At 35.7% G+C, this 12,248-nt stretch overlaps 1 protein-coding gene across 9 annotated transcripts in view; it reads left to right on the forward strand.

Moving 5' to 3' along the window:
• The window catches only part of CTNNA3 (catenin alpha 3), a 1,849,311-nt gene that overhangs the window by 1,763,790 nt on the left and 73,273 nt on the right, over window positions 1–12,248 (forward strand). For 7 of the 9 annotated variants that reach the window (XM_077125140.1, XM_077125141.1, XM_077125149.1 and 4 more), the window contains one exon: window positions 10,467–10,572. In XM_077125140.1, the coding sequence (XP_076981255.1) occupies window positions 10,467–10,572 (106 nt within the window). Of the gene's footprint in view, window positions 1–76; window positions 312–10,466; window positions 10,573–11,686; window positions 11,882–12,248 lie in introns of those variants that run through there. The other 2 variants (XM_077125142.1, XM_077125146.1) reach the window with 2 other exon arrangements.

Genomic DNA, 12,248 nt, shown 5'->3' on the forward strand with positions numbered 1-12,248 from the left:
GACTTACGAATTATATGTTCTAGTTTTAATTAAATGAATCATAATTAAATGGTATATGTTGCTTTAAAACTTTCAGAAGAGAAACCATGGATTGAGGATAATTAAAAGGAAAAACAAAGAGCAAGAAGATGGCAATCCCTTATTCCTATGAGGAGAAGTGGGTCAGCGACATTACAAAGTGAAATCAGTTATGATCTAACCCAAACTGACAGAATTGAGCCAATAAAATTAATTATCAAGAAGACTGCTTGAAATACGGATTTACATCCTCTAATACTCATGTTAAATTTCTCTGTAAGGGACTCTTGTGTGATTGTTTTTAATGACATTATCATTAGCAAGATATTTAAAATTGTTTCTTTCATCTTTAATTGATCCCTTCAAAATTTACATTTCTATGTATATTTTAATATACACAATATATTAATACACTAGTACATATATAACATAAATAAATATACATATATAGAGAATGAAGGTAAAATTTGTGTCATCTCACTCTCCGCCGGCCAGAGCAGGCTGAATAAAGGTCTCAGATCAACCTATTTGGCTAAAACTGTGAATGTTTTGCTGTTGTAAAGCATTGAAAGCTCAATATGAAGTGGGAATGCCTTCAATTTGCCAGCTCCTGGCATAAGCATATTAGCTTTGGAACTGATCCCACGGAGCAGTTGCAATCTTAATAATTTCAGTCCTCTGTGAAAATATCACATTTTCTCCTTTTGGAAAAAAAAAAAGCCACAACAATTGTTCAGCATTCATGTATAAGACACTGAATTGAATTCTAAGAGCCTCCTCCTGAGAGTTGCAAAGGGATTTGAATTTTATTCAGGGTGACCATACTATCAGGTGGCCATTTGGTTTGCTCATTTCCTATTATTTTCTTCCTAAATAACCCCACTTAATTGGAGTCCTGTTGTCTTACATTTCAAGGAACATTTTCCAGAAAGGGATTTAAGGAGGAGCTCTAGGTAGGAGAAAAACACTACCATCTCAGTCAGTTTCAATGTGTCCATTAAAAAAATCAATCAAAAGATTTTTGTGAAATCTTTGAGTCCTATTTTCAGAAAAAGAGAACTGGCAGACCTTGAATGAAATATACCCCCTGCAGAAAAGGGTGTAGGAGAAGCTGTGTCCAATACATCGTGACATCGTGACCCCAGGCACACTGTTGTGGCAGCCCCAAAGCACTCTTCTAACAGAGCAAAAAATATCTGGAAAATATACAGAAAAAAAAGAGAGAGAGAGAGGAAAGAAAGTCTAAGCTTGCTTTTCTTTGTTTGCCTATCTTATTGTAATTATGGTTTAATAAAAAAATAAATCATTAATCATATAATTCTAAACTGGATTATAGACTTCGTAGTATGGTGCATTCTGATACCAATGTGAGACCCTCCCACCAGACTGACCAATCAGATATAAAAGTAGGTTCAAATACCTGAGAATGGTGTGAGCCTATTTTAATCCTAAGGCAATGGATATTTAGGGCAGAGACCAGTGCACACAGATGAAAGATACATCATGTTGCTTGTTTTGTGATACAGCTTTAATGTCTTTTAATTTAGAAAGCATTAAGTATGGTGTTTGACATAGCAGGGGATCAATATTTGGGTATTAGGCATGCCAGTGGGAGAAGGTAAAAAATGACATGTGTCAAAACTAGAGCTAATTATGTCATTCACATTTACAAATCACACCCTTTAAAAAAATAAGCTTTGGGGCACTGCACAATAAAATAATTCCATAAAGCATTTATATCAATGGAGAGCAGCAATGAGGGCACATTAACATGAAAACTAGACCCATAAAACAGTATGTCTCAAGTTACACTCAATCTGAATAAGTCCATTTAAATGACAGTCTTCCCAGAGCGTCCTAAAATTTAATAAACTGTAGCTGTACCCAACCAGGGGAGGGAGAACATGCAAAGATCCACTGGCAGGTTCTCATCATCTCACAAACATTAAAAATGGACAGGCCTCAGGCTGGTGGGAAGTCAGGTCCATGACCCAAGCCTGTTCCCAGTCTGATAAGTGCAGTAGGTCTTGACTAGCCCTTTTATCTGTGTATGTTTCTTTATCTAAACCTGAAGGTGATATTGCACTGTGATCAGAGTAAGAATTGAGTAGGTGGGCTTTGAGAAGGTTAAATGCTAAACAGTGAAAGCTTCATAAATCGAAAATGATTATTTTCTGGGCCCATAAAGTTTGGTCTGGTATAAAAGGGCTAGGAGAGCCAATATATCACACTGGTTTAAGGTGGAGTTCAAAAAACTGCCCAGACTCTGTAAGAGATCATGTACGTGATTAATGCTTAGGGTGCTGCCAACAGGAAAAGGAAGAACTCCCACAATCAGAGAGTGCGATTGTATTTACAGTACATTGGCTTTGATGGATGTGTACACTCAGAGAAGTAATGTGTAGAAGGCCAGAAAAGGCCTGTTTTCAATGTGGGTGCTGAGTACCAATTTCCCATTATGTTCTGAAAAGGGTCAATGAATAATGGCCTTGTCTTTTTGGGGGGGGCTAAGAGGGGAGGATTGGTGGGAGTTAAATTCCCATGCATGAGTGAAGGTAGAAATGGCTTTCCTTGTTAATTCTCACTATCCATATGAGAATCACCACTGATTATTAAGCATATCCCTCAATACCTTATTACACAGATTCAATAAGCAATTGCTTCCAAAATGATTCTTAGGTTGATTTTAGAGATATTATTGACCCTAAATGACCCCTTGAACTATGCATCAGAGTACAGTTTCTGAATGGCTCATGAAACCATGTTTTATAGCTTTCAATACCTGTGGGTCTCAAAAGAGGACAGGAATAATAATCACCTGAAATCTCTTCCTACCCACGATTATGACTCCCCCTGTACTATCCTCCTATACAAGAAACTGATATGCTTTCATGTGTAGCCCCTGGAGGGGAAAAGTCAAGTTAAAATTAATGTGTGGTGGACAGGGGAAGGAGAGAAGCATCAGATATACAAAGTGTCTCTCCAGGCAATTCTGGTTTTCCCAGATCTCCACATTTCCCCAGGCCCCACTGTTTGATATGAATTATAAATAAAAGAGCACACAGCTAGCAGATCATTCAGAACCAAAAACCTCACTCTTTCACTGACAGTTGGAATAATATGGGTCATATAAAAAAGAACGAGCATGCTGAAGCTACTAACAGAGCATTGTTCATCTGTTCCATCTGATTTGATATAAACCCAGGAAAAGCAGTAGTGCCTTCACTTTCAAAGATACCAACTCTGACTTGTGGTAGTAACTGTCGGGAACTGTCTGAATAAAGACTCCCCAAGATGTTTGCCACCTAATCCCCAAAACCTGTGAATGTTATCATGTATGGCAAAAAGAGACTGTTGATATGTTGCAATTAAGGATTTAGAGATGAGATTATCCTGAATCATAAGATTGGTCTGATGTGATCACAGGGGTCTTTTAATGAGGAAAGCAAGAGATCAGAGAGAAAAAGGCAGTGTGATGACGGAGGCAGTGACTGGAATGATGTACTTTGAAGGTGGAAAAGATATGGAGGCGGGGGGCATAAGCCAAAGAATATGGGCAGCCACTAGAAGCTGAAAATTTCAATGAAACAGTTTCTTCCCTCGGCGCCTTCAGAAGGAATCAGCCTTGCTGAGCCTAGTGAAATTGATTTCAGACTTCTGGTCTCCGTAGCTGTAAGACAGTAATTTTATGTTGTTCTAAGCCACTAAATTAGTGGTAATTTGTTACAGTAGCTATAGGAAACTAAAACCCTCTACATAAGAAAGAATTGGCAGAATAATCAATAGAAGGGTAATGCTGGTCATGAGTTACAGTGGGAGCAGTGAGAATCAACATCCATTAAATTGCCAATTTTAGTTTTCCTTTCAGGTGGATGCAAGAATTTCCTTGCCAGTCAAAGAGTATATGAAAGTGACAATGTGCCTTAGATGGCAATGATCTGCATATATGATATCAAGACAAATTATTTAATCAGTCAAAATGGGCCATGTCATTTTCATACTACTTCTAGAAAAAACTTGCTTCTATAAACCACAATTTTCACCAGTGCTAAAGTTCTAAGGTTCATTTCACTGATTCAGAACTCTTTATTAAATCTCAGTGCTTCAGGATGTGTACTGCCAGAAAACCTATGATGGTTTCACCTATTTAATTTCTTCTTAATTGTCTCCTAGTCTACTGATGTCTTAAACTCCTGGCCTTCAAATGCAGGCAGGCCTATATTCATATACTTTGGAGAAGTTAAGGACTTTGGTTAAGTATCTGGTTTCTTGTTTACAGAGTAGGGATCATAAGATAAGTTTTTAGAAGCAGAGTGGTCATATAAGGAAACACAAATTGTGAAGTACACAATTATGGGTATATCCATGATCTGAATATCATCTCCTATATCTTTGCCATGTACAACCTGAACAACTCTTTGCAGCAGCCCTGGGTATGAGAATTTTCTTTTTTTCTTATGTATTTATTGGGTATGAGGATCGAGTGAGAAAATTAAGCAATTAGAACACTGCCTGGGACATAAGAAGCACTCATAAAATTTATATGTATAGGGCAGCGTGAGGGTGGCTCAGTGGCAGAGTTCCCGCCTGCCATGTAAGAGACCTGGGTTTGATTCTCGGTGCCTGCCCATGCAGAAAAAAAAAAAATATATATATATATGGTTCAGTACAAAATAGTATAGAAAAATGTTCATACTGAGGGAAAACTGGTTGCCTAGCTGTCTTACTAAACACAGAAATCAAAATATCTGGCTAGTTGACTTCTACTTTGCCTACAGCTTAAGAACAAACTCTTCGAATGAATTCCTTCATTCTTATTCTACTTATACTTCTACCTAGGACCTAGGTGTTTAGTGTTTTCTTGGATCTTAATGGGTACTCTGTGAAATCCATCTCTGAGTTCTGTAGTATATCTAGAGTTTGATGCAACACCAACAGGTAGAAGGTAAATTGAATTTGAGGGCTGAAGAACAGAGAAAAGACTTATGTCTTAAATCTTCTCAGAAACCTAGTTTGTATGTTGAGAAAAGTTATCACTGCTACTTATACATAGACCACACACATACGTATGCACAGACACTCACGCTTGCACAAACAACAACCAGTAGCAGTAGCAAGAACAATAATAATAATAGTAATAACTAAAAGTACTCCCCCAGGCTGAACCCTAAACAAACCTCTAGAGTAAGATCTGAGCTTGTTTCATAAGCAAACACTACTTTGAACCTAAAAGATTATCATGACCATAAACAAATTGGAGCTTCTGGAATTTTTGCTTTTAATAATAGACCATCTCTATGTGACAATTTCAAAACAAGAAATAGCATTGGTCTTATGCCCAGGCAGAGTATCTATCTTATAATTTTAGCTGTATTTTGTAAAGGACCTTAGCTCTTCCTTAATTTACCCCCACCTACTTGGCGACTTCCAAAGATTCTTTTATGGGGTAAAAACACTGTTGCTAAACTGACTTAAAAAGTAGGATTTTAGCACCCCAGGGAGTATGTACAGACACAGTGTTAGAATTTGCATAACTCAGTTCATTTTTTCCTACTTGGCCCTAAATAGAAAACATTTCCTAGCCTGTATGTCTGAGTTCTGGAATGTAGATGGGAAGGATATGTGCTGATTCTTTTCCTGATCCTTATAACCTTCCACAATATCCTCCATAATATTCCCTTCCTTTGTCAGATTTCAGGATGCAATAGATCTGTAAGATGACTCTAAAGCCTTAGGGGATGGAAGATCCTCTAGAGAGAAGGAGTCTGGGTCCTCAAACGACTCCATGGTGGTATCCAGCCTACCATGCCACAATCTGCCTTGATTATGATATGAGGGAGGAATTAACTTTACTGTTTTAAGTCACTGAGATATTTTGTTATTGTAGCAGTTAGGCTATTCTGACTAATATGGTACATAACAAACAGAAAAAAATAAACAATGTTCAGGCAAAGATTTTCCTTCATTCATGGAGCAAAACCTTTTTCAGGCTTGAATCCCAGAATAATTCATTCTGAATTACTCAGGATGATTTTTGTTTATTGCTCACTAACAGATCTTCCAAGGACATTTTTAGGGTCTTCGTGCCTTGAAAAGGGCAACTTACAAGAGAGTAACATCAATGTCACAATTACAAGTAAGGGGATTCTTGTAGTATCCTTGCAGAACTAAATAATTTTGTAAAGTTTACATGCTGGTTTAAAATCATTATGTACCCCAGAAAAGACTTGTTTTCTTTCCTAATCCAATCTTGTGGGGTCAGACCTATTGTTTAGGGTGGAAACCCTTGATTAGATTGTTTCCATGGAGATTGACATGCCCAATCACAGGTGTGAGTTTTTGATTAGATTACTCCCATGGAGATGTGACAGGCTTAATTGTGGCTGTGGTCTTTTGAGTAGATGGAGTGTGACGTCATTTATTCAAGGTAGCTCTTGATTAGTTTACTGGAGTCCTTCAAAAGGGGAGACATTTTGAGAAAAACACAGAAGCAAGAGAGCTGACAGAGATGTAGGCATCTGGAGATGTTTGGAATGCCAACAGAGAGAACAGATGCCTAGAAAGGGAAATTTGGGGATGCAGAGCTCAGCAGACATATCAGGTACCTTTCCCATGAGATGCTAAGCCAGCCAGACCCTAACTTGTGTCCTGGAGAAGCTAAGTGAAGGCCCACAGATGCTCAGAGCGGAAAACACTGACACCAGAAGCTGAAACTAGAAGCCAAAGGACCAGCAAATGCCAGCCATATGCCTTCCCACCTGAAAGAGGTATCCCAGACCTATTGGCTTTTCTTGAATCAAGGTACCTTTCCCTGGATGTCTTAGTTTGGACTGTAAACATGTAGCTTAATAAATTCCTTACATAAAAGCTGTTTCACTACTGGTTTATTGCATTCTGGCAGCTTTTAGCAAACCAAAATAGTTTATATTGCAAAAAAAATCTGGCACCAAAAGTAAATCAACTCCATGTAAGAAGCTAAAGAACAACCTTGAACAACAGCAACAACACATACACAGGTTATATATGCATATGTTTCATGTTCTTTTTTAATAAAAATGTTATAGACAAGACTAGACAGAGTAATATAACCAGCAGATCTAAGAATGAACTTAGTCAAGTTGGTTTCTATTGTGAGGAAGCACTGCTTTTTTCTTTTCTTTTCTTTTTTTTGTCATTTTTTTTCTTCTTTTTTCCTTTTTTTTTTAAGCACTACTTTTTAAATAAAGAAATCATAAGCTAGGTTTTTAAATAAGAGCATTATTTGTAGAGGGAAAAAGGAAAGAAAACATTTGCTGAACATCTACTACATGCCAAATATTGAGTAAAATTGTGGATTTGTTTATAACTATATGAAGATATCACAATGCTTGTTTTAATGATAAATCAAGCTCAGATAAGCTAAGTCATTTAGCCAAGGCTACTTGACTAATAAATAGCATTACTGGGACACAGACAAAAATGTTTATCCAAAGTTCATATTCATTTTATTCCACTATCTTGCAACAGTAAATTACAGTCTTAGAAATAAATAAAATAATAACTATGTCTAAAACTTAAGACTCTCAAATAAAAATTCCATTTGTTGTATTACAAATAACCATCAAAATGTGAAATCTCCCATCTAGCATGACATCATCTAGATTGGCTGAGCTTTGAGTTTAGGATTTAGAGAACAGAGAAAGAAGGAGAGAGGGTACTGGGGATAAGAGACAGATAATATCTCAAGAAAAATATCCCAGCACTGTAAGCTGCTGGTGTCATTTCAACTATTTGCTGTTACCTTAAATAAAGGTTTGTGCACTATAGTACATTTTTTTATTTTGCTGGGACACAGATTTAGGTTGTGTTTCTTGAGGCTGTTGTATGCAAGGAAGTCACTGTTAGTGGACCTCCTAACCACTCAGAACTTAAATCAAAACTGTTCTTTTCTCTCTATTACATTTATGGTAATACCCATCAGTGTGTAAGATCTCTTGATTGCATTCATTTTATCTTGGTGTGTTTTATGGGAAGCAGATTGTGTAGTGGTTAAAAGCAGACTCTGTATCCAGATTGCCTGAGTTCAAATCCCTTCTCTGATATTTATTACTGTGTGATTTGGAGTAAATATATTTAACTTCTCTGTGCCTCAGTTTCCTCATCTATAAAATAGGGATAATAAAAATTCTGAACTCAGAAGATTGTTATAAGGATTAAATTTCTTACAACATTGAAAATGCAAAATGGGTTAACTTTTTTTTTTTTTTTTTTTAATATGGGCAGACAGCAGGAATTGAGCCCGGGTCCTCTGGCATCGCAGGCAAGCTTTCCTGCCTGCTTGAGCCACTGTGGCCTGGTTAACTATTATTTTGGGGGGAATAAAGTTTCTAGATGTTTTCATGAATTAGGTGAACCACAATGTTTTGGGACTTATTCATGTGGAATAGCAAGTGGGAAAAAGGGTGAAAAGGAAATTTTTGGACTTGAAAAGGGAAATAATATTATGTTATCAAAGATTTAAGCATCATAAAATGAAAAAGATACAGCTAAGCTTTTAGTTTTATTTTGTTTATAATCAGTGGCAGAAAATACCAAACCATTTCACAGATACTCTCTGTCCCTAAAAAGACAAAACAAGTCCATGAGACCATTTGGTATTTTGTTTTTAAACCTGAGCCCTATTTAGTTGAGCTGTGACTGGTCAGCTGTATCATCTTCTTATTTCTGGTGGTAATTAAAAGAGAAAAAAGGTAGGGTTGACTAAGTGCCAGAAATAGGGTGAAGTCAGAGAAACGAGTAAAAGTCAAGGATAGGGCATGTCAGAAATGGCTGGCAGGTTTATATGGTATCAGTAATTAAGTTTCAAAGATATATTTGCTATTCACCTTAATAAAATTTCCATGATATCAGAATCGCTGAGTTAAAGCAACCTTTCTCATTATCCCTTCTAACCTATAATTCTGTAATTAATTGGCAGGCCTTCTACCTCAGAGCTTCTGCCCTCATTTTTGGGAGATAGATTGATTATTATTGTAAGCACTGTTTTTATTAAAGATCTCTGGCCTCTGATTTCTCTAAAATATGTCCAATCTCAACCCTTTCCTCCTCTGGGTATCTTGCTCCATAAGATCCAAACTCAATGATTCATGACACACTTTGCTGACAGGAGATCCTGAGAACCCATTATGAAAATGCAGGCAGCAAACAACCTTTCAATGTATTTCCCCATTTTAAAAAGCCTTTATTATGTAGCACATTTCAGGCTAAGAATGTTAAAGAATTTATCATAGTTTCAGTAATTGTAGCTTCCTCTAGATACAAATTAAATGCTTGACATGATATAGAATCATTTGTAAAATGTATATTTTGTTTGGTACTCAGTAGGAAGCTTGCCAGGCAATACATTTAATTAAGAACATGAGGAAGAATAATTGTGCCCTGTCAGAGTATATTATCGTCACTCTTAAGTTCTACATGTGTTTAAGATACTGGCATCGTAAAAAGATATATGTTTAAAGCTAGAGATAATTTGCCTTTCATCTGCCCAGGATTTTTATACAGGCAAATAAATTATTTTGAGGGGAAGGATACATTAGCTACATCCCTTAGATATAACTCTTTGCCCATTGTTTTAAGAGTAGTTAGCTCCTCTCCTTAGAAGCAACCTTTTCCTTAGAAGCAACCTTTGTCCATTGTTTAAGACCTTGAGAATTGATACATTGCCTTTCTTGAGCTTAGACAGCTTTATTCAAGTTTAACTTTCTCTAGAGATGCATTAAAAAAAATGAAATGCAATGCCTTTCTTGAATATATAACCATGTAGATAACATCCAGTCCTGCCTGATGTATAAAGTAAATTTGATAAGAACAACTCAAAGTATTGTAATGATTAATGTTGACTTAAGAAAAAAATAAAGCAATATGTGTCAGTGGATTTAAAGACAAGTGTGATGTTGACAACTGTGGAGGAGAGATAGTGTGATGAAAACAAAATGCAATTAGGTGCAAGAATATAACAAGCATTAAAAAGACAATGATTAAGAATAACACTGCCGATCAAAATGGATTGTTGGATATATGGGTATGAAGCTCATGTTCTTCCCTAGCATCAAGAAAATACGTTTGTCCTTAGGTATCTATATCTAACAAGAGTATCTCTAAATGAGTTTTACTTTTTATAAAGAATTGAGATTGAGTGGAGTCCATCTTCTAGGCATCTAGATATTTCCTAAATCCTAACACCATAGGCCTTCATTTATTCATTTAATACTAGAGGAAATGGATATTAATTAGAGTCTGTCCAGGGCCTAAATCTGCCAAGCTAATAACCAGGCAAGTACTTTGAAACCAAATCTATTCTTCTTCTTATTATTATTATTCACACCAACACATATAGACACACACACTGGTGTGTGGTGGTGAATTTGTCAACATAAATCACTACAGCTAATGTGTTCTTTTATTTTCAGGGGAAAGGGGCCATTGAAGCATACAACTGATGTGATCTATGCAGCTAAAATGATATCAGAATCAGGTTCCAGGATGGATGTCCTTGCTCGGCAGATTGCCAACCAGGTGAGCTTGTCGCTTTCCACCATTGCATCAATTTTTTACTAAAATTAGTAAATGGTTTTAGTATATATTTCATAATTAATAAAAATCAGTGAACAATTAATCCTAGGGTAGACTTAGGTCAGTTTTTTCATAGTGCAAATGTTCAGTATCAGTATTTTGAGCTTTGAATGAATTATTGTAATGGTTATTATAACCAACATAGTTTTTCTCTTTTCTAGATATCTTAGATTTCTTATTTTTTGCTCTTCAAAATTATACTTTTTCAATTCTATTATTTTCAGTTTTCTGGCATTCTTTGTAAAATTGCAATAAAAAATAGTAATTAGTAGAATTCTGAAATTCCAGTTTTCCAAGTAGCAACTACACTATATGAGCTACCTTCTGCGCAACTTAAAGTGAAAAATCTGCCAATTACATTAGTTAATGTATTGGGAAATACAATTAATATTTCAGACTGAGGCATAGTATTACTTTACAGATTCTATATTATTCAACTTCACAATACAAATTTAACTCCCTTTGGGGGAAGAAAAACACTTTTCTTTTTCACTTTGTAAATATTCTGAGTTATTTTATGCTTATAAACTTTGAGGGAATTTTTTTGTACTGTTTAATGGGGTTCTCTAGGGAAAAAGAACCAACAGGAGATATCTTTAAATATTATGAGATTTTATAAAAATTCTCTTACATGCCTATGGGGATGCACAAGTCCAAATTCCATAGGGCAGATTGCAAGCTGAGACGTCCAGTGAAAGTTTTCAATGAATTGCCCAGGAGAAGCTGGCCAGCTGAAGCAGAGATGGAAATTCTCTCTTCTGACTGTTGAAATCACTTCTCCTTTTAAAGCCTTAAAATGATAGGATGAGGATAAGACATGTCATTATTATTGAAGGCGATTGCTCAGTTGAAGGTAGACATAACTAGCCATAGATAGAATCAACTTACTGCAGATTTAAGTATACCAAGTGTCCCCACAGTAACAATTAGGCCAGTGCTTGCTTAACCAAACAATGGAACACCATCACGTGGCCAAGTCAACACATGAACCTAACTATCACAGCTTTTTATGTTTCTATTTTTATTATGTCTCTTATTTGTTGTTTCTATCCTCTAGTTCTTGGAACAAAAGGAACTATCCCCTATTGAATATTATATTAGTGGATATGAGGAAGAAGAAACAATGAAGAATAATTACAGGGACAAATTATATAAAAATATCCCCTCAGTATATGTATTTTTCAATATCTTGCTACTTTAAGATTAACATGACACACATTTATTAATTTTGATTTTTTATATTTACCAATTAAAAAAGCTCTAACTTTAAGAAGTCAAAGACTCCTAGTCTGAAGAAATAAATGACAGAAATCAGATCTGCCTATCTTTCCCCTCTTTTAGAATCTTATTGTACTTACTTTTATGAGACAGACTAAATGATAATGGAATAAATGAAATCATAATACATTACACATATTTAAATATACTACTTTTTTGAATATTGAATACTTTCTACAATTGGGTTCTTGTTCATTTTGAAGTACACAATTCTCAAAGTTCAAATAATACGTCACTTTGAAATTTTTTTCTTATATTGATATTCTTCTTTATTTGATCAGACTACCTTGCAGTAGGTACTTTTATACTTTATGCCATTGTTTTCAGCATTATTAAAAGTG

This window comes from Tamandua tetradactyla, chromosome 13 (genome assembly GCF_023851605.1).
Source record: "Tamandua tetradactyla isolate mTamTet1 chromosome 13, mTamTet1.pri, whole genome shotgun sequence".
NCBI lineage: Eukaryota > Metazoa > Chordata > Mammalia > Pilosa > Myrmecophagidae > Tamandua > Tamandua tetradactyla.